The sequence below is a fragment of the Lycorma delicatula genome, chromosome 2 (genome assembly GCF_047948215.1).
Source record: "Lycorma delicatula isolate Av1 chromosome 2, ASM4794821v1, whole genome shotgun sequence".
Taxonomy (NCBI): domain Eukaryota; kingdom Metazoa; phylum Arthropoda; class Insecta; order Hemiptera; family Fulgoridae; genus Lycorma; species Lycorma delicatula.
Window position 1 is genome coordinate 91,118,534 of NC_134456.1, and position 27,991 is coordinate 91,146,524.

Below are 27,991 nucleotides of genomic sequence, written 5' to 3' on the forward strand. Positions count from 1 at the left end.
TTACCAATCAAATTCCAATTTGTAATTGTTTAATTTGACAGTAGTAAAATAATTCAAGGCTTTTATAAATAATAATAAATAAATAAATTACATTTCTGAATTAATAATTATGTCTTTTGTTACTTTATTATAAATAAATAGATGAAATATTTTATGATCAGTACATAATTCATTTTGTAGGTGTTCAGGAATGAGTAAATATGCCCCTGCATAAATAAAAAAAAGAAATCTGCCCCAACATTTGGCTGGATGGATCAAAAAACACCCAGTAAAACCACTGAAATATAGAAATACTGGAATGGGCACTAGCGTTAGAAATCCGTGCCAACAAAGATAGCTGATTTAGAGGTATATCTCTCTTTGTCTACAGTCCGTTCAAAAAGTTTGTTACGATCTCTCTCATCACACATCACAAGTTATCTTTCATAATTCAACTTATTGTAGAAAGTTTTTATAAAAACATTTATATGATACAATGATTAACTCAACATTTATTTAATATTCATAAGCATTGAAATTTTTCTATTAATTAAATAGAATTATGAGATTTTATCACTTATATTAACTACAATTAAGTTTTATGGAATCACTTTCTGAAGGGACGGTACGTTAGGTACAATGCGCATGCGCTGCACTGTGCGACAATGAAAACTACACCTCTAAATCTATCTGTCTCATGTTCGTTTTCCGCTCACGTTCGACATAGGCAGTGCCATTCCAGTATTTCTATATTTCAGTGTGTAAAATCTAGACAAGAACATTACAAAAATAAGGAAATACACGATTAAAGTCAATAATAATATTTAAAAATAACAATACATGAAATAATTGTAAAATATATCTGATAATTATATGTACCTTCAAAGTTATAATATAATTACTTGAAGATATTACAAAAATAAAATAAGTAAAAAATAAAATGAAAATATTCAGAAGGCAGTGATAGAATCTATTTTTACACCTTAAATTTAGATGCTGAGAATCCAAAGTTTTATTACCTTTTTCATTAGTACTGTTGCTAGAATAACATTAGCTCTAAAAAAATATAAAAGAAAAATAATTTCAGTAAATTGTTGGGTAGTTTTTTTAAATGAGCCATTTACTAAGAATGAAAACAAAAACCTAAGGCCCTTTCCCAACACTGAAATACTGTATTGAGAGTTAGATAAAAATATTTCTATGGTCTGGTTTCATAAAATAGACATTTCATAAACATTTCAATTAATAAATGACAATAAGTTTATAATGAAAGTTTAATTAAAATAATTGGTAAAAATTTAATTTACCATTAATTTTAAGGTAAATAAATAAAAATTCTCTGATTTATTTTTCATTAGCTAATCTCTAAGTTGGAGTGATAGCAACTCCGCTTTTCATTAGAAGGTTCTGGGTTGAACTATAATCAGGCATGGCATTCTTTTCACTCACTAAAAAAATTAATTTAAATATGATCAATCATGCTTTTACAGCATGCCGGGCAGAAATAAATTGAATAGAGGAGTTAACTGCTATTAGGAGGCCTTATTTCAAACTCAATTATAGACATTCATAAACCATTTGTTCTTTACGTTGTGTTGGTTCATTATTCTTAATATTTATTAATTTAGCAAAAAAATTTGGTTAAAAATTATGCTTATATATATATATATATATACAGTTTTTTTATTCAAGTATAATGTTTTGAAATTATTAGGCATATAATACTATTGTAATACAATAATCAGCAAACTTTACTTTTGATTCTCACATCACTGCTTGATTTTTTAATTAAAATTTACAAATATAAATTCATCTTCTTCATTAACTGGTTACAGTTTAGAAACTATGTTTATTCCAGCTTCTTCAAGGAGTATTTTTGTAAACCTCCCCAAAATTCTTCTATAACTGATTGATAATACATAGTTCTAAGTGAGCCCTCTAATTTTGCATTCTCTCGATATGATGTACCCACATTCACTGTACTTGTATACAGTGAAAAAATAGTCTCTTAAAAATAGTTCCTTTTCTTTCCAGTTCATTTCTGATCTTACTATTGTGGATGTGATCTTAAGGTACACCTTCCAAAAGATCTTACAACTTTCATTTCAATTTTAACAAATCTTATTGTGCTGTTCTATTTCTCATGACTCGAATACATATAGCAGTAAGGAATTGTAATCATATCATACAGTCAATGCAGTGAAAATTTCTTATACTCTTTAAAAATCCTGTTTATAAAACTAAAACCCATCTGAACCTGAAAAACTAACCTGAGTATTTTCATATGTTCCTCACATATTCCACATATCACATAAAAGATGAAACTTGTTCAAAGAACTTATTCAATCGCTGTTCTTGTCTGACCTAAAAAAAATAACTATTAATATTATCTTTTTATGAACAACTTTATTTATAATAAATAAATATTAATTATTATATTCTTACTAATTTCATTGACAGCAAACTGATCTCAACAAGTCATCTTAAGTAAATTATTATTCAGTTGGCAATCAAATCACAAACTTAATTTACATTTATAAATAATAATTATTAAAAATTTAAACCTGAATTTGGTCCAAGGATCAAAACCTGCCACTCAGTGGTTGAATTCTGTTTAATTGTCTGTACATGTGGTTCATTTATTAATATTATTTTCAATAAACAAACATATATATGTGTATGTCTTGGAACCTTTTTCCTAAATTTATCAGAGAACAATTCACTATAAATAAAGTCTTGGTGTTAAAAATATTAAAAGAAAGCCTATACTTTTATAGTTGTGATATGAAGGAACAACTTATAGAACTACAATCTGGCAGGGTTAATTTATAAAAGAAAAAAGTAAGTGTTTCTGATATACAAAAGACCCGGTAAGTAAAAAGTTATTGCCACTGGGAGAAAGCTCCTTAATATGGAGGTAGTATCCCTCAGAAAATAAATATGTTACTTGAGATAGTGATCTGGGTGTATAATATTTGAAGAGACACAACTGGGTGGTTAAAAAAAAAAATATATATATATATATTAATTTAGTGAACAGCTCTTATTGGGTTTTTTGAGTTATGAGTTAATGGGTATAAATTTAGAATATCTGTCAGTCAGGAATTTCTAATGTGATATTAGATGATTTAGAATAAATACAATGCATTTTGATCATTAATAAATCTTCAATTATCAGCATAACAGAATGTGATAACTCTTAAAAACATTTTACGAATTAAAAAAAAGAAATAGTTTACTTTTAATTATACATCTAGAATTTTTTTTTGAAATTAAAGCAGTTCCTCTATCTGCATTGAGTGGAATATCAGAGGTGTCATCCTTTTTGTCAAAGGTGTGTCATCATCAACATGAGTGAAGAAAACTGTAGTGTAGCTATGAAAATATCAAAGATATAAAGAGAAGCACAAGTCCAAAAATGCATTAAGACGGTATTCTTAAATTGTTTATATTGTTACATTCATTAATGTTTAAGATCTGCTTTATTTTACGGTCAAAACAAAGGTTAGATTATACATGAATTATGGTTTACATTATTATTATTGTTATCACTGATGTTATTGCACTACAATGAAATCATTTTAGTCAATAATTCTCTAATACTTGTAATAATTCATGATTTTTCCATTAACAAATTTTTTAAGTAAATCACATAAGTGAGATATCCGTTACAAATTGTATCATTATAAAAAATACTTAGTTTTTACTTCCTTGTAAGAGGTAAAGGAAGTATTGTGATCATGAAAAATTTTGGTTTTCAGATTTCAATGGAAATATCTATTTTGACCATCCCTGAATCCATTTTGACTAGTTTTGGCATGACGTCTATACATACATATGTATGTATCTCGCATAACTCAAAAATGATTACCCATAGGATGTTGAAATTTTGCATTTAGGACTGTTGTAACATGTAGTTGTGCACCTTCCTTTTGATTGCAGTCGACTGGACCAAAAGTGTTGAAAAATAGTTTTTCTTAACTGCAGTAATAAGCCCTCATTAAAAGCTTTTCAACGATATATCACAAGTGGTAAGTACCACTTCCAGAGTTCCAGAGTTATAGCCAAATAAAATTTTAATTAATAAAATATTTGGATCTTGCAAGGGGAGGCACATTGGTTTAAATCCAACTTCGTCTTTTTTTTTTAAATTTAACTATATTGATTTATTAATAATTATTAAACTCTGTAAAAAATTTTACAACAAATAATAATTCAATAATAACAATAAAAAAAATTAATATGAAAAAATATCAGAAGTTATTAATAAAATAAATTCTACGTACACTTCATTTAAAAGAAAAAATGTATATAAGTAATTTAATAAGCGTACAAGGAAGTCATGTGATGTCATCATCAGATTTTTTGGTAATATTACAATTACTATTAAAGGTTGGTAAAGTACAATTTAACCAACCAGCTGTAAGCAGTTCCTCTGACACCATGGATACTGAGCTTTTCATTAGTAATCCACTTGTGGAACTGAACGGTTTACTGAGATTGCAAAAAACTTAAAATAAATCTTTTTGTTATCTAAGGTATTTAAAATATTTCCAAAAACTGCCGAGTGGTTATTTCACGAGTTAATATTTTGCTAAAAGTTTATCAGTATGATATGCATTTCAAGAAATATTAAAAGCCTATTTTTCATAATACAGACAATAAAAAGATTGGCCTATAAAAGATTGGTTAATTAAATTTGTAATAGTGTCGATAATGGCTGATGCTACTTAAAATACTGGCAAGAATTTAATCAATACCCGCTAAATGTTTACTGTATATATTTAAAATTCAATTATTAACTTACAGAATATTAATTTTAAAAAAATACAATTTATCGACAAAACTAGTGATGATGAAAGGCTTTGTCTGAAGTGGTTCAATGCTCTTGTGTAAAATAATGGGAAATAATTTATTAAATTCCTTTGCTTCATGATTAGGAGATGTGATAACAGAAATTGAATCTTTTTGAACTTTAGGGGAAGTTATCTGACCTGTTTTATTTATAAATCTGGTTTATCTTTTGATAACTACCATACAGTTTTAGATTTTATTTTTTAATTAAATATTAAATTATTATAAGATAACCTTTTTAACCTTCTGAATTACTTTAGTATAAATTAGATTAGTTTGTAAATTTTCAAATAATTACGGAAGTTATCAGGCAAATTACATTGTTACATTTCACCAAGATTCTCAGCATATTGTTACAATTTCATTAGTAATGCATTCCTTTTTAATCAAAAACTAATGAAAGAAATAATTTTATATGAGTTATATATATCTTACATAACAGAGCCAAAAATATTACAGTAGAAGCCAATAAATTTTTAATGCAAACAAAACAGATGTTTCTTCATTTTTCCATGTTCCATGTTTGTAATGATATTTCTGAGGTTATTTTCATTATATTAATGCAAAATGGAAGCAAATTAGTGTAGTAATTTTTAAAATTATTCTGAGCATAAAGATAAAACAATAATTTACAATTATTTTTAAATGTATTACATTATTTTTTAAAGAAATTTTTTTAAGTGTATGTTGATTTTTATTAAATTTTGTAACTTTTTATTAAATTTTTGTAACTTATGTAAGTAGAATATTGGTTTTTTATTAAGATTTTTTTAGTATAATTTGTTATGTTCTTATTTCTATGGAACATTAGTATCTATAGATATGGATATGGATACATCTATGGATGACTTTATCTTTTATGATAACTGGTGCTCTCTGAATAACCTGATTGTTAGGAAGCAATTGTACACTTCTTTTAAAAATAGAGTGAATTCTCAAAAGATATAAATTTAAAAAAATATACCTAAAAATCAATATAATGTAACTGCAGCCACTAGACATTATTTTAAAAAATGGGGCATAATTAAAATGTACAAAATTTATACAACTTATTTATGAAGATAATTTTTAAAAGGTGTGCATAAAAGAACTCCTTTACATTAATCAAAAGAATAAACTAATTTTATTAATCAATTTTTCATAATTTTAACATTAAAAAACAGGATGCTATATTACTCAAAAATTATATATATATTTTTTTAATTTAGGTAAACCAACAGTTATATCCAATTGCAACTTATGTATCCCTATTTGATTTGATTATTGTATTCCTGCTGACAGATTGGTTGAAATACAAGCCAGTAATAGCTGTTAATGCACTATGTGGTGTAATATCTCAGGCTATTCTTATCTGGTGCCGTAGTCTACGAGCAATACAAGTAAATATCAATTAAATTTTTTTTCTATGATTTTATTTGCTAGTCATTAGTAATAAAATATATTCATTTTTGCTAGTTACTAGGAATCATAAAATATATTCAATCAATAAAGAAGTTTTGTTATTGAATAAAACATATGTAACGTATTTATTTTGTATTTACAATCTGGAGTAATAAATTTTCATACTATATGAAATTTATATGATGTTGATGTATGTATACATTAAGTATGTCTTAATAAAAACTATTGTTTCTAGAAGTAAAGTATAATAATTTAATGACTATAGTCATTCAATTTTTATATTTTATTATAATAAAAAAATTCTTATTGTTTTTAATTAAACCACTCCAATAAAAACAGAAATTCAAAATTTATTTAAATGCATTTCTGAAAAGAATGATAATTTTAGGGGAAAGTGATGGTTTCTATCACAGTTAAATGACATGTTTTTATCACAGTTACATGTTTTTTTTTTTTAATTATAAGTCAATTTAATTCTATCATGAAAAAGTAACTTTCTTTTTCTTAGATAAATTCCTTTGAAACTTCCAGTTACTATGTCATTTCATACCATAAATGGTAATACAAAGGATAATCTTAAAAGTAACAATTGTGCAATGAGTTCCTTAGGTATTGGCATACCTATGGAGCTCAAGTCCACCAGAATGTTGGAACAATTTGCTACTTATCTATCAATAATCCTGATGGGGAATACCTATTGTAGGATACAATTTCAACCATACTCCAACTACTTCTATATTATGTAGCCTATGATTATAGTGGTAGTTGTCTTTCTTTTTTAAAACTTCTTTCTTGCAGTGTTAAACTAAGTAATTTGGTTATAGATAGAACGCTTGGCCCATAACTTGACCTCAAATTCATTGCCATAAAGCAGAAAAAGTAAGAATAAATTTAGAAAGGGCATCAATAGAATTTCCAATCATTACTTTCAATTACAAAAACAAATCAATCAGTCCACTAATTCCTAATTAAATTCTTTGCTGTTGCCTAACACTTGCTATGTTTCATGTAATCATTTACATGTGAATAGTAAAACTTTAAAATGAATAAGAAAACTGACATTCAAACTATACAATTTTGATTTTTAGAGTTTCAAAACATGTACTGTGCGTATAATAAATGTGCATGGCAAAAACCATTCTACGCTTCAATCATTAACAATAATCTGAAGAAGCTCAGTAATCAGTAAAAACAATTGTAGCCTAACCATTTCAAATTTTGATTTGAACTTACTTATTTCTAGAATAGTCTTTGATAAAATTATCTACAGAGTTTAGGAGTTTAAATAAAATTTATGTTATTTAAGGAACTGATCAAGTTAACTGAATATTACAAATGTGAATTGGCTATTTGTAGAATTTTTTGAGATGTAATACAGCAGGTGATGTTTTTGCAATTTGATGACAATCTAATCTTGTTTCATCACTGGTTCTCAAGGCGATGAAACAGGTACGCTCTAAATATTCCCAAGATGAAACCCCATACTTGAAAGGCATCACCCTCAGTCACAAAAAACCCACTTTAATTAACTTTTGCTAATTGTTAATTTTTCAATTGTTTTTAAAGAGAAGGTATCAGAAGAACAAAAATAACTATTTAATTACAGTTTTTTAGGAAAATTTTGTTTTTCCCATTCATTCTCTAAAAAACAAAGTATTCTCAAGAAATAACAAATAAAAGTAAATTTTTAACAAGAAAAGCTTTAAGGGGGAAATGCCTATCCTTCCCTATGTTAACATTTCATCCATTTTCTCAGTCACCTTTTTAACTTATCAACTTAAAAAAAGTTTTTCTACTTAATTTGTTCCTTTTTACAACTTTTAATGTTTTTTTGATTCATCAATTTTTATGTTAGAGAAAATTGTTATATTAAACAATATTTTTTGGTCATTAAAAAAGAAAAAAAAAATTTAATTCCTTTAAAACAAACTGATAATCCCTTGAGTATCTGTATAATTTACAGCCATGAACACCTGATAAAAATTTCAACTCAATATCATTATTGGTTACTGAGAAAACGGGTCATTTATTTGTAAAAATATGGTTCTGAGAAATCTGCGATTAGAAAAATACAATACTTATGTGAAAGTAAAATTCATCTGTTAAGCACTTAATTATCGCTTAAGCACTTAAATGTCCAAAGGTTTTGAATATTGTAAGATTGATTGGAAAATTTCAAGCAAAATATCTAATTACATATTTTTTCTGCCAGGTTGATAATACAGTGTCAAATAAGACAAATGTTGAGAAGAACATTCTATTATGTTTTATGTTATTATATTTAATAACAATAAATTATTCAGTGAAATTTTTCTTTTTTAATAAAATTTCTAAATACAAATTTAAAAAAAATATATATATATTTCTAAACTAATAACTTTTTAATTTATTATTTTTAAGTTGCATCAACTACTAAGGTCTATTAGTGACTATATTGCAATTTAACTATTACAAATTTTATATATCATAATAGGAATGCGACCTTAAATCTTTGATGTAGTAGGAAAACTTCCTCCTATCACCTTCATAACCACGGTGTAGGCTAATGAAGTTTTTTATTCACCTATATTCCACAACAAAATAATATCCATACATTGCATTTACTAGTGAGAATAAACAAATAAATAATATTATTCAACATGCCTAAAGGTTTGGCCATAAAAACTTTGGTACTGAATTAATATCCGATAAAATTTAAAGGATAATAATTCAACTGATATGTTCTTATATTTTTACTTCATTTGATGAAGTAATAAGACTGAATATTCAGAAAATTATAATTTTATTTATTGTCAAAGTTGTTAAAGTAACTGTGCATAAAAATTCTAGTTAGGTAATAAATATTACAATATTATATTTGTATAAATTAAATTTCCACTTACCAAAAATTTTAAAAGTATAAATCCTAGTACTTTCGAGCTATTACTCCATCTTCAGGGATTTTCTAAAAGATGTTAATTTAAATTCAAATTGATAATCGTTTTTAAATTAAGTGTTATGTTCATAATAATTGGTCGTCAAAAATGAAATTAATTTGTATGTCAATAAGATAATAAAGTCATGTTTGTAAGATGTTTGCGACTATTATTCAAACATCTTACACACATGACGTTACTGTCTTATTGACGTACAAATCAATTTTATTCTTGACAACTGAGTATTATGAACATAACAGTTTAATTTAAAAACGATTATCAATTTAAATTTAAATTAACATGTTTTAGAAATTCCCTGAAGATGGAGTAACAGCTCTGAAAGTACTAGGATTTACTCTTTTTTAATTGACGGTAAGTGGAAATTTAATTTATACATGGAAATTTAATTTATACAATTATATTAATACCAACAGTGCCAAATACATCGTAAATTACGTTTAAACAATATTATATTTGATAAATTTCTTAAGATGATAATATTTCAAAATGAGTTGACCTATTGCAAATTTCATTAACATCACTATAGCATGATTAATATTGCCTTAATCCTATACTATTTATAGGGATAAAAACAAACAACTCTAAGATTTATATCAATAAAAACTTTGATTCAGATTCAGCCACTAATGAGTATATATTATAATTCACCAATATACTTATCAATACATTACCTTATAGTGATAATTATAAGCAGTTGTAAGTGTTCATATTTGTACTCGCATATTAATAAGATAACTAAGTATATAAGTGTAGTCTACAATAAAGAAGAAATTACCCAACAGGTGGCAATAATGTTAAGGTGATGGAGATTTTCTATGGAACAATGACTGCTTGTGAAGTTGCATATTATACATACATCTATGTGAAAGTGGATAAACAACATTACCAAGCAGTTACTAGTCATATGCGTGCTGCAGCTTTAACTGGTCGTTTTATGTCTGGATTGACAGGACAGACACTTTTATTGTTAAATATTATGGATATTGCAGAATTAAACCATTTAACATTTATAGGTATGTATTCATTGGAATAATTATATTCACTTTATTAGAAATTATAATTATATTAAATACAATCATATTCTTATATTACTGTGACAAAATGATTGAATTTGAATAAAATATTACAAGAGAATAACAAGAGTACCTTGAATACCGATCATCTCGAAAAGCCTGTTTAGTAAGTTGGCTACCAGGGTGATTGGCAGTGATTAACCATAAAAGGTTAGCTCTGAGAAGTTGACAACTATGATGACTGGGCCAGTCAAGGAATTTTAACTTTGAATTGGTTCTAAAAAGACCGGTCTTGTCTTGCCATCAGAGTTGAAGGTCTAGCCAGGTTAGTCAGCTTGGTAAAGCAATTGGGCTTCCATGCATTAAATATCTTTCACCTCTTCTTCTTCATTTTCCTTTGAGTTGGGTCCGTTTGTCAAAGATCCTCTAACCAGATTGAGGAAATATTCTCTTTTATAGTTGCAAGATGATTGATTGAATCAGTACATGGTATTAATCACAATAAACTTCATTTAGACTGTTTGCTGTGGCATACTATGCTCAGAATACTAAGTCTCCAAGTGGGCATTCATTCCAGTTGGTAGAGCAGTAACTTAATGAAATATTAAATGTTGCTAATGTTAAGTCAAAACGCATAGCGATAGAATCATTGTAATAAGGATAAAATCAAAACCTAAACCGACAACGATTGTTAACGTCTATATGCCTACAAGCGCCCATGATGATGATGAGGTAGAGTGTGTATACGAAGAGATTGATGAAGCAATTAAACACGTAAAAGGAGATGAAAATTTAATAATAGTTGGAGATTGGAATGCAAGCATTGGAGAAGGCAAGGAAGGAAATATAGTGGGTGAATACGGGCTGGGCAAAAGGAATGAAAGAGGGGACCGACTTATAGAGTTTTGCACGAAGTATAATTTAGTAATTGCCAACACCCAATTTAAAAATCATAATAGAAGAATATACACTTGGAAAAAGCCAGGCGATACTGCAAGGTATCAGATAGATTATATCATGGTTAAGCAAAGATTTAGAAATCAACTCGTTGACTGCAAAACTTACCCTGGAGCAGACATTGATAGCGACCGTAATTTGGTGATAATGAAATGTAGATTGGGGTTTAAAAACCTGAAGAAAAGGTGTCAGATGAATCGGTGGAATTTAGAGAAGCTTGAGGAAGAGGAGGTAAAGAAGATTTTTGAGGAGGACATCGCAAGAGATCTGAGTAAAAAAGATAAGGTAGAAAATGTAGAAGAAGAATGGGAGAATGTTAAAAAGGAAATTCTTAAATCAGCAGAAGCAAACTTAGGCGGAATAAAGAGAACTGGTAGAAAACCTTGGGTTTCAGACGATATATTGCAGCTGATGGATGAACGTAGAAAATATAAGAATGCTAGTGATGAAGAAAGTAAAAGGAACTATCGGCAATTAAGAAATGCTATAAACAGGAAGTGCAAACTGGCGAAAGAAGAGTGGATTAAAGAAAAGTGTTCAGAAGTGGAAAGAGAAATGAACATTGGTAAAATAGACGGAGCATACAGGAAAGTTAAGGAAAATTTTGGGGTACATAAATTAAAATCTAATAATGTGTTAAACAAAGATGGTACACCAATATATAATACGAAAGGTAAAGTCGATAGATGGGTGGAATATATTGAAGAGTTATACGGAGGAAATGAATTAGAAAATGGTGTTATAGAGGAAGAAGAGGAAGTTGAGGAGGATGAAATGGGAGGAACAATACTGAGATCTGAATTTAAGAGAGCATTAAAAGATTTAAATGGCAGAAAGGCTCCTGGAATAGACGGAATATCTGTAGAATTACTGCGCAGTGCAGGTGAGCAAGCGATTGATAGATTATACAAACTGGTGTGTAATATTTATGAAAATGGGGAATTTCCATCAGACTTCAAAAAAAGTGTTATAGTTATGATACCAAAGAAAGCAGGGGCAGATAAATGTGAAGAATACAGAACAATTAGTTTAACTAGTCATGCATCAAAAATCTTAACTAGAATTCTATACAGAAGAATTGAGAGGAGAGTGGAAGAAGTGTTAGGAGAAGACCAATTTGGTTTCAGGAAAAGTAGAGGGACAAGGGAAGCAATTTTAGGCCTCAGATTAATAGTAGAAGGAAGATTAAAGAAAAACAAACCAACATACTTGGCGTTTATAGACCTAGAAAAGGCTTTCGATAACGTAGACTGGAATAAAATGTTCAGCATTTAAAAAAAATTAGGGTTCAAACACAGAGATAGAAGAACAATTACATGTTACATGTACAGGAACCAAACAGCAACAATAACAATTGAAGAACAAAAGAAAGAAGCCCTAATAAGAAAGGGAGTCCGACAAGGATGTTCCCTATCGCCGTTACTTTTTAATCTTTACATGGAACTAGCAGTTAATGATGTTAAAGAACAATTTAGATTCGGAGTAACAGTACAAGGTGAAAAGATAAAGATGCTACGATTTGCTGATGATATAGTGATTCTAGCCGAGAGTAAAAAGGATTTAGAAGAAACAATGAACGGCATAGATGAAGTCCTACGCAAAAACTATCGCATGAAAATAAACAAGAACAAAACAAAAGTAATGAAATGTAGTAGAAATAACAAAGATGGACCACTGAATGTGAAAATAGGAGGAGAAAAGATTATGGAGGTAGAAGAATTTTGTTATTTGGGAAGTAGAATTACTAAAGATGGACGAAGCAGGAGCAATATAAAATGCCGAATAGCACAAGCTAATCGAGCCTTCAGTAAGAAATATAATTTGTTTACATAAAAAATGAATTTAAATGTCAGGAAAAGATTTTTGAAAGTGTATGTTTGGAGTGTCGCTTTATATGGAAGTGAAACTTGGACAATCGGAGTATCTGAGAAGAAAAGATTAGAAGCTTTTGAAATGTGGTGCTATAGGAGAATGTTAAAAATCAGATGGGTGGATAAAGTGACAAATGAAGAGGTATTGCGGCAAATAGATGAAGAAAGTAGCATTTGGAAAAATATAGTTAAAAGAAGAGACAGACTTATAGGTCACATACTAAGGCATCCTGGAATAGTCGCTTTAATATTGGAAGGACAGGTAGAAGGGAAAAATTGTGTAGGCAGGCCACGTTTGGAGTATGTAAAACAAATTGTTGGGGATGTAGGATGTAGAGGGTATACTGAAATGAAACGACTAGCACTAGATAGGGAATCTTGGAGAGCTGCATCAAACCAGTCAAATGACTGAAGACAAAAAAAAAAAAAAAAAAATGTTAAGTATCATTACAGTTACTAAAACACACTAGTGATATAAATAATAAAATTATTATTTAATCTATTTTCTGTTTAATTCTTATGTTTTTAACTTTAGCAATAATTTCTAAGGTTATTTAAAAAAAATTACCAATAGCATTCAGTTACCATCCAGATAGAAGTTACTGGCAAGCTATTTAATTTTGAGTATGTATGAAAATTGGTAGATTTTACGTGATTTATCACTGCCATACTGACCTTACTTCATATCATTTTACTTTCAAGATAAGTATTTCAAATAAATATGTTAAGTCAAATGTGTGCAATTTTGATTGAACAATTTTCGTAATCTCTGAGGTAAAATCATTACCCTTTCATTGTGGAAGTTCTGTGTTTTTTGGATGAAAAACCATGGTAACTAATTTTTTACAGACCTCTTCTGAAGACAACTTTACATCATTAAAAGGATTCTGTAGAGACAAAACAAGTGGTAGTCTAATAGTACAAGTTCAGGACTGTATGGTAGATACATCTAAACTTCCATGCAAAGTTCTCAATTTACGACTGGTCACCAAAGATGTGTGGGGTCGACAACTTTCCTATTGATAAATTCTGGTCGCTTTATCTTGATTGGTGTAATCGTCCAATTTACATTGACAGTGATAGTTAAACTTGAGTTTGACCAGGCGGCAGCAGCTCATAGGGAACAATTGCTTTCAAATTACACACACATTGTGTAATTGTGTGTATATATATATATAAGGTGTGTGAGAAAAGTAATGAGACTGACTTTTTACTTACCAAAGTTTTTATTTTTTTCAAACAACAATATTATCCCCTTGAAAGTAGTTCCCTTCGGTAGCTATACACCGGCGTAGTCATTGTTCCCACTCCTGATAGCACTGGAACGTTTCAACTGGTAGGGCTTTTAACTGGTCGGTCACAATCTTTTTAATGTTCTCCAGAGTTCCAAAATGACGTCCTTTTAAGACTCGTTTCAATTTCGGGAAAAGGAAAAGTCACAAGGACTCAAATCAGGTGAATAGGGGGGTTGAGGAACCGTAGGAATGCATTTTGAGGTCAAAAATTCCCCGATAGAAATGGCTGTGACACGAGGCATTGTCATGATGAAGCATCCACTTGTCTGCGATGTCTGGTCTCACGCGAATCACTCTTTTCCTGAGCCTTTCAAGGACACCTTTGTAAAATACTTGGTTGATAGTTTGTCCTGGAGGAACAAATTCTTTATGTACGATACCCCTACTCTCAAAAAAAGCAAATGAGCATGACTTTGATCTTTGATTTGCTCATTCGAAATTTTTTCGGTCGAGGAGATGACGGAGTGTGCCACTCTTCCCTTTGCTGCTTTGTTTCAGGATTGTACTCAAATATCCATGATTCGTCACCTGTGATCACACGATTGAAGAATTCTTGCTCATTGTCTGTCAATCCTTTCAAGAAGATCAACGCACACATTTTTTCGATTGTCCTTCTGTTCCATTGTGACGTTTTTCAGCAACGATTTGGCACAAACCTTTTGCATGTCCAAATTTGATGTACGGTGAAAGTGTTTAAATTTAACTGTTCACTCATCATCTTTATTGTTAAACGACGGTCTGATCTCACAAGAATCCTTAACACGCTCAATGTTTTCGTCAGATTTTGAAGTTGAAGGTCTCCCTGAGCAAGGTTGATCTTCAACATGTTTTCGGCCTTCCATAAATGATTTGTGCCAGCGGAAAACTTGCGCTCTTGATAAGCAATGTTCCCCATAGGCCTGTTTCAACTTTTCAAAGGTCACACTCGTGGATTCTCCAACTTTAACACAAAACTTGATTGCACACCGTTGCTCCATATTCATAACACACAACTTCAATGATGGCGCTGTCAAAAATAATGTGTTGGCTGAACGGAGTTGAAACTCGTACTGAGCATGTGGAAGGGATGAACAAATCGGTCTAGCACAGACCGGTAGACACAGCGTTGCCAGATCGCTCACAGTGTTACCAATCTCATTACTTTTCTCACACACCTCGTATATAAGATTTAACAGAGTTTTTTGTCATTGCTGACCAGAGTGTGATGGATCATTGACATCAAAATTCCCAGACTGAACCACTTTGTGCTAACACATGTACTGATCATGTCCATAAACATCACAATTTTTTTAGCAGCTCGAGTCACATTCTTCCCTTTTTGTAATAATATTTACCTGATTTTTTATTTAATTTCAGGATGTAATAACTTTTAAGTTAATAAACTAATATAATCATAGCATTTCTAAATCTACTCAGTGAAATGTCAACCTTCAAATGCATGCAAATGTTGCAGGATTTAATTAATATTATCAGAGCTATACAATCCTAAACTCATCTAATGGGAGAATATGAAGAAACTTTTTTTCCACTCCCATATATATATATATATATATATGTGTGTGTTGTGTGTGTGTAATAAGTACAAACAGTTTTGTTTATATAAAAAATAATTGTTTTTTACTTAGTACATGAAACTATAATGGAAGTAAAACTTCTATCTTCAAAAAAGTATTAACATGTCCATAACTGTTATATACATATAAAACAATTTTTAAATGAAATCTTTTTCTACTTATCTATATGTAAGAAATACTTTTTTATATATACATTTTTACTTTACTGCATTTTATTAAAAATCCCTTGGCTCATAGAATTTCAGTAATTTGGTGGTTTTTCCTCATGAAGTTAAACAAACAATTTTATACGAAATTATAGAAATTATTTTTGTGACCACCAAACAAGATTCTTTAAATTTCATCAAACTATTTCAAGTACATGTGGTCTTCATCAAAACTTTGATATAGTAAGAAATGTTACATTTACAACTTCTTTTGGTTGGTGATAAAAAGAATAATGCTATGTAATTACAGGCGATGAAAAGAGTGAGTCAATACAATATTCATATTTAAAAAAATTCTAAATAAACTTCAATTAATCTTGTTGACAGAAAAACTTTGTCTGTAAGTGAAGCAATGTTATTTACAGGGTTACAAAATGTAAATGTCTCTCTTATCTGTTAGGAAGTCACAATAGTCTGTAACAACACAGGTGTATTTTGTAAAATCCTGTTATGGTTTATTGTTGAGGCTTATTTAATGTCTTATTCATTTACAAAATGTCAAAAAATCCTTTTCTTGTATTTTTCCAGTTACTAAAATGCTAAACAAATCCATCATCTGTCATTCAAATCTTATTTCCTGGAAACAGGATATATTGGTGATATTATTTTGGGTATCTAATTACTTAAATGAAAATTTATTGGAGACTTGTTGAGGATCAACTTTCCATCTTTGGTAGCCTGATGAGAAATGATACTGGACACAACAAAATAGAAAAATAACCCATAAGCAAACACAACTTTTTAAGTTTGTAAACTGACTTATTTAACACAATTTACAGCCTCTTGATTTCTAAACCTTTCTTTTTCAGACTTTTCCCTGCGGGGGTTTTTGAAAACAAAAACGTTTATTCAAATAATTCTTAACATACTTGATGAATTGAAAACAAAGATTCACGACTTCATTTCCATTATTTCAGAAGTAACACCAAAGATCATCACAGTTGCATGAGTTTTTAATCAATTTCTATTATATTCGGGAAATAACAATTATAGATGAATTTTATTTACTACTTTATTTACAAATACTATACTTCTTTCAAGTGTAGATCTCATTTAAAAAAGCTTGTCTACAACTAAAATTATAATTACAATTTTATTATGGAAGAAGCAGAAATAGTAGTTTAATTTCCTAAAAGCTTTATACCACCTGTCCAATAATTTTTTGTATTGCTTTAATAGGGGGAGAAAATATATACAAACAGTATAGTACATACAAATATGAATTATTTATTTTCCAACAAGGCAATTATATGATTGATAATACTCACACGCCTATGTGTGTATTTCCCTTCTCCTACCTCTTAGCTAGCCTGTAAAGCAATTATTCATCTACAAATAATGTTTGTTGATATATATATATAATTTCAAATTGTATTAATTGAAATTGTTGGTATTATGTTAAAGATGAGAAACTGATCTTTTTTTATGTGATTTTAAGACGCAGAATACTGATGATTCAGTTGTAAATAGCAAAACATGATTGCAATATTTATTTATATATATAAATAATCCTCATATATATATATATATATATATATATATATATATGAGGATTATTTATATTTTTATAATCAATTTCATCACTGAATGAAATTTCTGTACATTCTTGTATTCAAGTTTTTTTTTTAAACAAATTAGTACAATTATCTAGTAATTAGTAATTTATTATGGCAGAAGTCCTATTTAAATTAGACATCTAATTGTTAAATTATTAACATGTCATGTACAAATAAAATACACACAGTTATGTCTGAAAAATTCCCAAACTACATTAAATAAAAATACATATTTAAAGAGAAACGAATTTACTAATCTCAGCACTCTACATAGAACCCTTCTTTAGTTATGCACTCATTGCAAAGCCGGTAGAGCCCATCAAATGCTCATAAGAAATAATTTTATGGGATCGCCTTCAATTGCTCAATACATGCCCTTTGGATGGCCGGAATATCGTCGAAAAAGCGGCCTTTCATCTTCAACTTGAGTTTAGAGAACAAAAACTATTCTGCTGGGACCAAGTCGGGTGAATTGGGCGGATGGGATAAGACGGTGATTTGATTTGCGGCGTAATAACGTGTTATTGCCATGTGTGCCGGGGCATTATAGTGCAAGAGAGTCCAACTGCCCGGATTCGACGCATCAGGCGTTTCATTACTTCCAAATAGAATTTAGAATTCACGGTTTGACCAGCTAGGACAAATTCATGATAAATCAGGCCTTTTGGGTAGAAGAATGCAATCAACATCGTTTTTTCTACTGATCTTTGCCGCTTGACTTTCGCCGGTCTTTGTGATCCACATTCAACGCTTCGTTTGCGAATCATAAATGAAGCACCAGCTTTCATCCCCAGTTACAATTGTCTGCAAAAAATTCGGGTCGCTATCGGCAGTTTCAACAAGTCTTGAGCGCAAGAAACACGCACCTGTTTTTGTTCTTTGGTCAAGAGGTGTAGAACGAAACGAAAGCACACCTTTCGGCGGTTCATTTTTTCTGTTAGAATTGTATGTACCACTGTTCTTCGCATCTCTTCTGCTATGGCCCGAAGGGTAAGATGAGGTTGCACTTTCGCAACCTTTTCGTCGTGAACAGCTGTGTTGATGGCCCCCCGCTTAGTTCGTCGTCATCCAACGACCCTCTATCGTCTTTAAATCGTTTCCATCACATATATGTTGTAGTACCTGATGCGGCTTCAACACCGAATGTTTGTTGTATCATAGAATAAATTTCAACGAAAGATTTTTGAAGTCGAAAACAAAATTTTATTGCTCTGTTCCATGTCGCGAGTTTGCACAAGGTCACATGAACACAACCTAGCGGCCGAATATAACTCGAGAGTGAAGTGACGAAACGTGATGAAAATTTGTAACCACTCGTCAGACATCGGACTACATAGATCCTTGGTTGTCCGAGAGATGGCGCTACTTGAATGACTACAGAAATTTACTTCGGTAATTTTTCAGATCTACTGTATAGAATGTAATATCATGTTGTGTGGCGAATATCAAATTAAATATCTATCTTTTATAAAATAAAACAAATATTTTCAGGAATGTTAGCTGCACTGATATGGGCAATTTCTTTACCTTCAATGAAGCATAGTTTGTATTTCCACAGAGATTCAGAAAATGTACAATGCAATGACATATCAACTGATGGCAGTATTAAAATTGAAAATGTAAATGGTAAGATATATTACATTAAGTTACAATAAGAAGACTTACTATAATACTTAAAATTTTGATCTGAAAATATATCTGATAAATAAAAAAAAATTATCAGATAAATATGATGGTACAGTTGTAGTGCTGATACAATGCTTGTATTTTGGTATGCACAGCCTGTGTTGAAAGTACGAGTACATACTGAAACAATAGGAGAGAATACTATGTATCAGTTATACATCTGACATATAAAATACTTAAAATGTAATATTATTATTATTGTTCTGTATTTTATATACTTTATTATATTATAAAAATGTATAGTCAAGTACTGAAAACAGGAAAATAAATTCAATAGTCATAAAAAATAAAATTCTAGTAATAAAGTAATAATTAAACTGACAAAATCAGTTTAATTAATTTACATCTGAATTAATTAATAATACTTAATTAATTAATGTAATGTATTTTAGAATTATTCTAAATTATTATAATAGCATATTATTATAATAGCATATAATAGCATGTTGCAATAATGTTAAAAGTCTATCATCTGATATTGTGTACCATTTTGATAATCTTTCAGTTTCACTACTTAAATTAATTAGAAATTAAAAATAAATTAATTAATTAGAAATTAATAGCATATTATTATAATAGCATATAATAGCATGTTGCAATAATGTTAAAAGTCTATCATCTGATATTGTGTACCATTTTGATAATCTTTCAGTTTCACTACTTAAATTAATTAGAAATTAATCTATTATTTCGTTGACCTATCTATTTTTCTTTATTGGTCCTCAATAATTTTAACAAGAGCACACATTTTCTTCTACTCAGTTATTGTTATCAAAGAAATTTTTCTACAGATAACCTTTTAAGAACTTCTGTTTTAAATGATATGTTATGAGCATCAATCCAATTTTCACACTGCCTATACTAATTTTACGGGGTTTAAGTCATGGTGACAGTGCGACAGTTGTAGCAATGTGTTTGTAGCTTCTGATATTACATCAAATTTGTAATCCTTCAAATGGCTCTCTCCTAACTGTATTCATTTGAATAATTAATTTTGACTCATTTAAAAGAATATTTCTTTGCGCATAGCCAGTCTTGTATATGTTTAACATGTTTATGACTATTAGATGAAAGTGTTTTCAGCACCTGTACATTGTTACATTGTAGTACAGTGTATTATCTATGACTACAGATTGTGCTGAGAGATATCAACTTATTTTAATCATTTTGAAAAATGATAAAAGTTCAATTCCCCTTGGTAGTCACCTATAAAATGAGTAGTTTCCATATTGTTAAGCCATTTTCAGTAAACCTATGTAGGGAATGAAATTCCCTACATATAAGTATATTACTTAAATAAGATACTTTGTAAATAGGTATGGAAATTCCAAAATTGTTTTATTCCGATTCACAACTCTATAACAAAGCAATTACATATTATATTAAGATACATGTCGTGAGTTTATATTAAGTATGTAATTTATTAATTATTGAAGCAGCAGTTCATACACGATTCATTTAAAAAAAATTTTTTTTTAAATATTTTCAATGAGTAGTCATTTGTTTATAATGTGAAAATATATAACTATATATAAGGGAAACTACTAATAGGTAATAGTTAACTACATCTAATTTAATTGTTACAATGAGTACACTGGTATAAACAATAGTACACAAGACTGGTGAAAGTTAATTGCATAATGTCTACTTCACAGCAACAGCACTAGATGGAAAATCAAACAATAAGTGCTTTTTTGATATTGCTTGCATAAAAACTCAGTCGATTTGTTGAGAATGTGTAAAGGTATCACAATAAATAGCAAGAAGAATTATGAGAGAATACAATATATTCTATTTCCTGATACAAATTTTCATTGAAACCTACAACAGAATTTTAAAATAAGGATATGAATTCATTTCATTTGTTTTCACTCAAAATTTTCAGGTTTTATATTAAATTGGTCTTCCCATCAAAATGAGCCCATCAATTACGGGTGTACAGTAATAAGTAGTAGAATTTATAACAAGAAATGAGAAAGCAAATAATGTTCAGTGTAGAGTGAATTCAATGAGTTTTGCTAATGGAATGATTTGAGTTGAAAACACAAAAAGTTTACAACATCAATTGAATACATGGAATTAAGCAACGTAATTTCATGTGATGCGAGACAAAATGTGAGGTGATGATGTTGAGTTTCAAATATGTTAAATCATGGAAATTTTGAAGATGCAGGTTTAAAGGAGGTAAAATAACTCACTTAAGGTACCTCTTTTGCAATCGCTGGAACAGATGGAAGTATAAGTCATGAAATCCATAAATAGCATAGGAGAAGAGATTTTCAAAAGCATAAAGCATTTATTATGGTATAAACATATTCTATTGAAGCAAAGAATACACTGATAAACATAATTTTTGTTTTCTAACATGTGATATGTGATTTTTAATGCTGAAAACAAATATGAACTCAGAATCTTTCTATCACCTACAATTTTTAAAAAAAATTTTAATTTTAATTAAAGGTTTTTTTTTCATTTTTCAACATATAGTTAGTATTTCAAGCTTCTATATTGTATTTTGTTAGCTCATTTTTTATTGTTTAACTTTGTTAACATAATTTGTAAGTTATAAATAAACAATACTAGAAAAAAAATTAAATCATATCATAGTCACGTATTATGACATCATATCTAATACTGAAGAGTGAGCCTTCATGGACAAGATTAATCATGTTGGTGCAGGTTAAAACATGTAGCTGAAAACACAGCTGTGTTGTTTGTATTACGCACTGGAATTAGGAATGAATTAATTTTGTTCAGTCTTATTGCTGTCTTAAGTTTGTTAACAGAGCAGTGTCATAATGCCTCAAAATTGTGTAATTGATGTGGATGCCTATTGTTATGTATGTAATGAGTCTGTAAAATCAAATAGAAAAAATATTACACCTTTAATTAAAAAAGCAAATCATTTGTACTTTCAGTGTAAAATTGGTGATCAGGATAAGACATGGGCTCCTCAAATAGTATGCACAAATTGTTCTGTATATTTAAGAGGATGGCTGAAAGGTACACGGAAGGCTTTGCCATTTGGGGTACCTATGGTTTGGCATGAGCCAAAGGATCAAGTAATTGATTGTTTTTTTGTTTAACTAGTGTCTGGAATTTCTAAAAAATCTAAACTTACTGTAAAATATCCTTCATTGCAATCTGCAATCAGGCCTGTACCTCACAGTGAAGTTATTCCAGCTCCTGAGCCACCTGTGAATGTATGTTTTGAAAGTAGTGATGAAGAATCAGGCAGTACTGAAGAAGACAACAATGATTTTGATTTTGGATTATCTTTCAATAAGTCACATCTTATATCACAAGGTGAATTAAATGACTTGGTTAGGGATTTAAATTTATCAAAAATCAAGCTGAAATGTTAGAATCGAGACTGCAAGGTTGGAATTTACTTCAAAAAAATACAAAAATTTCAGGCTTTCGAAGCCAACAAAGAAAACTTTCTCAATACTTTATTGATGAATATAATTTAGTTTACTGCATAAATATTGAAGAGCTTATGTTGCACTTAGGACAAGTTCATAAACCTGAGGATTGGCACTTTTCATAGATTCATTCAAGTATAGTTTAAAAGTGGTTCTACTACACATCAGTAACAAATATCCTTTGATTCCAATTGCTTATGACATTAATTTGAGAGAGATATACGATGTGATGAAAGATATTCTTGAAAAAATAAATTATAAAAACATAGCTGGAACATATGTGGTGATTTGAAAGTTATAGCTAATTTGTTAGGCATGCGGTTAGGCTATACTAAGTACTGTGTTTTCTTTGCAAATGGGACAACCGAGCCAGGGATAAACATTATGCTGCCAAAGGGTGGAAGAAATGAGACAACTTAACTCCAAATGGGAAAAATATTATTCATGAGCCCTTAGTTGAACCCAAAAAAATATTTTTACCCTCTCCATATCAAGCTAGGACTAATGAAAAATTTTGTGAAATCAATGAAGAAGGATTTTTGTACATCAGGCAGAAATTTCCAAATGTAAGAGAAGGAAAAATTAAAGAAGCAATATTTGTTGGTCCTCAAAAAAGAGAGTTTGGTCAAAGTTATGTATTTAAACTCAATGTTAAATAATGTAGAAAGTGCAGCTTAGGCTTCATTTAAAGACATTTGCAAAACTTTTCTTGGCAAACAAAAATTCGACAATTACCACGATATTGTTAATCAACTTCTTACTTCATACAGAGCTATGGGATGTAATATGTCTTTGAAAATACATTTCCTCCACTCACATCTGGATGTTTACCCAACAACCTTGGAGACGTAAGTGACAAACACGGTGAACGTTTCCACCAAGACATTTTGGTGATGGAAAGCAGCTGTAAAGAGAAATTGAATACTAACATGCTAGCCAATTACTGTTGGGACATTAATTCAGGATGTGCCTAAGGCTATTTATAAAGGAAAAGCATCAGCGAAATCATTCTAACACAGGTATGGCCATGCAAAATGATAGATTTTTAACTATTTTCCCTTAATTTTTTTTGAAGCGTAATTTATTTAAAACTAAAGATGATATAAAAATTGTATTTACAGATCTGTAATGTACACAAAAAAGCAATTCAAGAAATTGTATCATACCTAAAGAAACAATAAAAAAATTTATTTTTAGTCTATCACTGATATTCAAGTGCACAATGTATCATATATGTATAATAATAAATGTGGTAGAAATATAGAAGGCTGAAGTAGGATACAAATGGGATATGAAGTTTTGAGACCAGTAGTGGGTTAAACAAGAAGGGGTAGGATCTGAGTATCAAATTAAGAAAAGTAAACTGAAATGATTTGTACATATGAGGAGAATAGAAAATTTAAGATCCATGAAAAAAATGCAAGGGATATGAATGAAAGGAAGGGGTTCAAGAGTTTCTGTAGGACGAGCAATGATGGAATAGCAGAAGAGACGATGAAATTGACCCAATACTCACCCAATAACCAGGAATGGGAATTAGAGATAATATACATAATTATATTATTTTTAGAAGCATTTTCATTTCTTTCACAGAATTTTTCAGCTGGGTCAACAACAAAACGGTATTTAATATAAGCATGCATGTGAAATAATTCTTCCACTGCTTTGTGAATTATGAGGTACAGTAATATTCTAATTTGAATGGAATTGACAGCTGAGAATTTTGGTTATCACTTACTGCTATGCTTTATTAAAAAAACAGTTACAACCTTTAAATCTGCTAACAATGGTCATGTAATGTAGACTGTTGCCAAAATGATTATTTCATCACAAAAATCTAAGTTTGAGGTGTGTTGCCATAAATGTTAATTAATTGTGTAAACAATACATGTTATCATGTTTGTCATGATAATATTATATGATATATTACTTATTAATATTACCATGTTTTAGATTACACTTCATGATTTTTCATGATATTTTGATTGTTATTTTATTTTGTTGTAGTTACAAATCTATTATTTAATTTATTTAAGAATTAATTTCTTCTCTAGTAAAATACTGTTTTTTTTTGTTTTGTTTAACCTCCGGGACCACCATTAGATATTGCTTCAGAGGAGGATATGAACGATTTGTAGCATGTGTGAAAATGCCATGCCTGACTGGGATTTGAACCCAGGACCTCTAGGTCAGGCATGGCATTTTCACAAATGCTACAAATCGTTCATCTCATCCTCTGAAGCAATATCTAATGATGGTCGTGGAGGTTAAACTAGAAAAATACATACTACAACAGTCAAATACTGTTTGGGTAAAATATACCCAAAATGTATATTATATATATATATATACACACCCAATATATAGCTGTAAGAGCATTTAGCTGGATTTTTCTCAGCTAGGTTTGTTAGAACATTTTTTATTAGGTTAGACATACTTATTGATTTACTTAATTACAAGTGTGTCAGATTTTACAATTAAACTGAATGCATAATTATATTAAATCTGTATATTATTATAAGCTGTGTTGCATTGTAACAATTTTACTATTTAATTAAAGTTGTCAATACTATTCTAATTTCAATAATACTAAATTTCTTTTTTTAAATTTGTAAGTTGATCAATTAATTTTAGATATTTTTACATCAAGTAATATTGAATATTTTTAATAAATAAAAGTATGCTATTAATTATTTTTGTTTTTTGATAAAGAAAAAAAGCAACATGGAAAATATAAGGCTGCATTGTTTCGATTATGGAGCGACTTCAAACACGCATACACAAACCCTTATGTTATTAAGTGGTCTTTGTGGTGGGCACTTGCAACATGTGGATATCAACAGGTATCATGAATAAAATGTTTATTTAGACATATTTTATTTTCATTAAGTCTATGTTTAGAAAATACTCTTATTAACACCAGGGGGGAAGTAAACAAAATACGGTACAACAAATAAATAGGGTAATATTTGAACTTGATTTACTTAAGGAAATAATAAATTTAATTTAAATTAGTCAAATTTATATTTAAAGATATACATTCAAATCGTGGTAAAAAGAAAACAATAATTTCATTATGTACTTACAAATTAATAACAGTAAAATTGTTCATTTTATATCGATGGTTGAAATGGTTAACATAAATGTCTAAGTTTCATAAAGCAACATTCTGATGATGCAGAAATCTCTGTAAAGTAATAAATGGTTAATAAATAACAAAAACAATGGGAAAAAAATAATTTTAATAAATAAAGAATTTATTTGATTTTGAAATATGAACAAAAAATCTACAAACAGCGAACAATATTATAAAAATATCAGATGGAAACTTAAAAATAATTATTGTTTAAAGTAATTCATTTATCACTTCTGAAATTTACTGTATTATTCAAACTGAGAAGTAAATGTATTGTTATATCCTTCATGATTTCAATTGTACTGTCTCAGACAGTTAAAAGAAGTTCAAATATCACCATGAGAATTTGTTATATGCCCAAATTTTGAAATGAAATAGGAAGATTGTAGTATAATCATTAATAATAATTATATACAAAAATAAATAAACAAGTTACACGCTGTAGGAACTTGAATGAATAAATTCAAGTTTACATTCAAATTCAACATTTAGATTACATGCGATAACCTATCTCATTTGCATTGTTGATAGTTCCTTTGAAGAAGATATGTGCAACTCACTTTAAAAGATGATTTTTTATACGCCAGTAATGTTATGGATGTGAATGTTCACAAAAATGTTAAAAATTTTTTTTGTACTTTTAATTGTACAATAGTATTATAAAACATCACTCTTGTTAAACTTTAGTATCATTATACTGGAATCTTTATTGTAGAAATCATAGCGAAATTATGCTAACTTACTTATTTTAAGAATGGTGCAGATATGGGCTTATAACTAACTATGTTTTTCATCCTGGTCAAAAATGTACCATTAATTACACTCAATTTCAAATTAATGGGCTGTACTGAAACATTTTTAAAATGTTAACCTGGACTAAGGTAAGAAATATAAGCACTATAGGAAATTCTTACAGCGGAAGTAAACAATAAACCAGTTCCTTACGTAGCCAAAAGTAAAACATGCTAGTTTCTTTATTAAGGTGCTTTTGCTAAGTTGTGTTTTCAGTACCGCTTTAACATTCTTTTAATGAAGATAATGGTTGTCAGAGCAAAAATAAATTAGAAAAAAATGCTCTTGACTTGCTTTAAATTAACCCATTCTCATCTAAGTTTAATTAAAACTTTCCCGGCTCACAGGACTGGGTTTGTTTTGCTTTCTAGTAACTACACATTATAACATTATAGACTATCAACATGAATATTGAAAATATAAGTTAACAATAATTTGTAGCACTTAAACTTGTTTACAAATAACTTCATTTACATTATTTACAAAGTATATTTACAGTTTTAGTAATTTAATTTTGTATGGTACTCTTCAAAACAAGTTTCCAGGTGCAAAGATACTTGACATTTTTTGTGCAAGTACACTGTTTCACTCCTTCTAACTTCAGCACTATACACTTTACACCTTCTTAATGGTAATGCCTTGCTTGTGGATGGTAGTTTTTTAATAAAGTGACCCCAATGTTTTGCCTGGGGACAAAATGGGTTATCACCGGATGTTGATGAGCGGCCTCCAAGATTGGGTTCTAGTAACTGAACGCTTTGCAAGATCCAAAAATTTATACAAAAACATCTAACTCGATTGAATTTTCAGTTATTGTTGGGATATTATCTGATTAATGCCAGAATTACATGAAAATGCAATGTTTTTTACCACATTATGAGCAGTTACCCACTTCCCAAGTCGTAAGGTTAGAATCGTCAACTTTATATTCAACGTCACAATTCACTCCAACTATCGGTACTTTGATTATTTTCATTATCTGAAACATCACTTTCTTCACTACAACTTTCATTTAGAATGTTTTCTACACAATCGCTAAACTCCTTGGATCTAACAAAACTACACTTCGAGACGTCATAATGTAAACAATACAAACGAGTTCGGAAATAGCAATCGAAATCACGCCGTTGATTTTCGATGTGAAAATCGATAGAAAAATTTACAATGATTCGAATTGGTCGTGCAAGTTTATAATAAGGCACAGAGACCGCATGCTGTTGACAGAAATGTGAAGAAAATTGGTTACAGTTGTGGACGGACAATGACAGTCTTTAGACGTTACGTAAGCGACATGAACTGACGCTGCCCGT

General features: G+C 29.5%; 1 protein-coding gene and 1 long non-coding RNA gene across 4 annotated transcripts in view; one reads left to right on the top strand and one right to left on the bottom strand.

Annotated features, from left to right (window-relative positions):
• The window catches only part of LOC142318996 (thiamine transporter 1-like), a 47,628-nt gene that overhangs the window by 13,105 nt on the left and 6,532 nt on the right, over positions 1-27,991 (top strand). For 2 of the 3 annotated variants that reach the window (XM_075355774.1, XM_075355775.1), the window contains exons 3-6: positions 6,042-6,212; positions 9,970-10,183; positions 19,134-19,268; positions 25,466-25,596. In XM_075355774.1, coding sequence (XP_075211889.1) covers positions 6,042-6,212; positions 9,970-10,183; positions 19,134-19,268; positions 25,466-25,596 — 651 coding nt within the window. The remainder of the gene's footprint in view (positions 1-6,041; positions 6,213-9,969; positions 10,184-19,133; positions 19,269-25,465; positions 25,597-27,991) is intronic. The other variant, XM_075355776.1, reaches the window with a different exon arrangement.
• On the bottom strand, positions 66-27,990 carry LOC142318997 (uncharacterized). Its single transcript, XR_012755091.1, has 4 exons — positions 27,178-27,990; positions 25,840-25,940; positions 19,308-19,448; positions 66-2,343 (listed from the first exon to the last, which is right to left on the bottom strand). It is a non-coding gene; the product is annotated as an uncharacterized LOC142318997 (long non-coding RNA).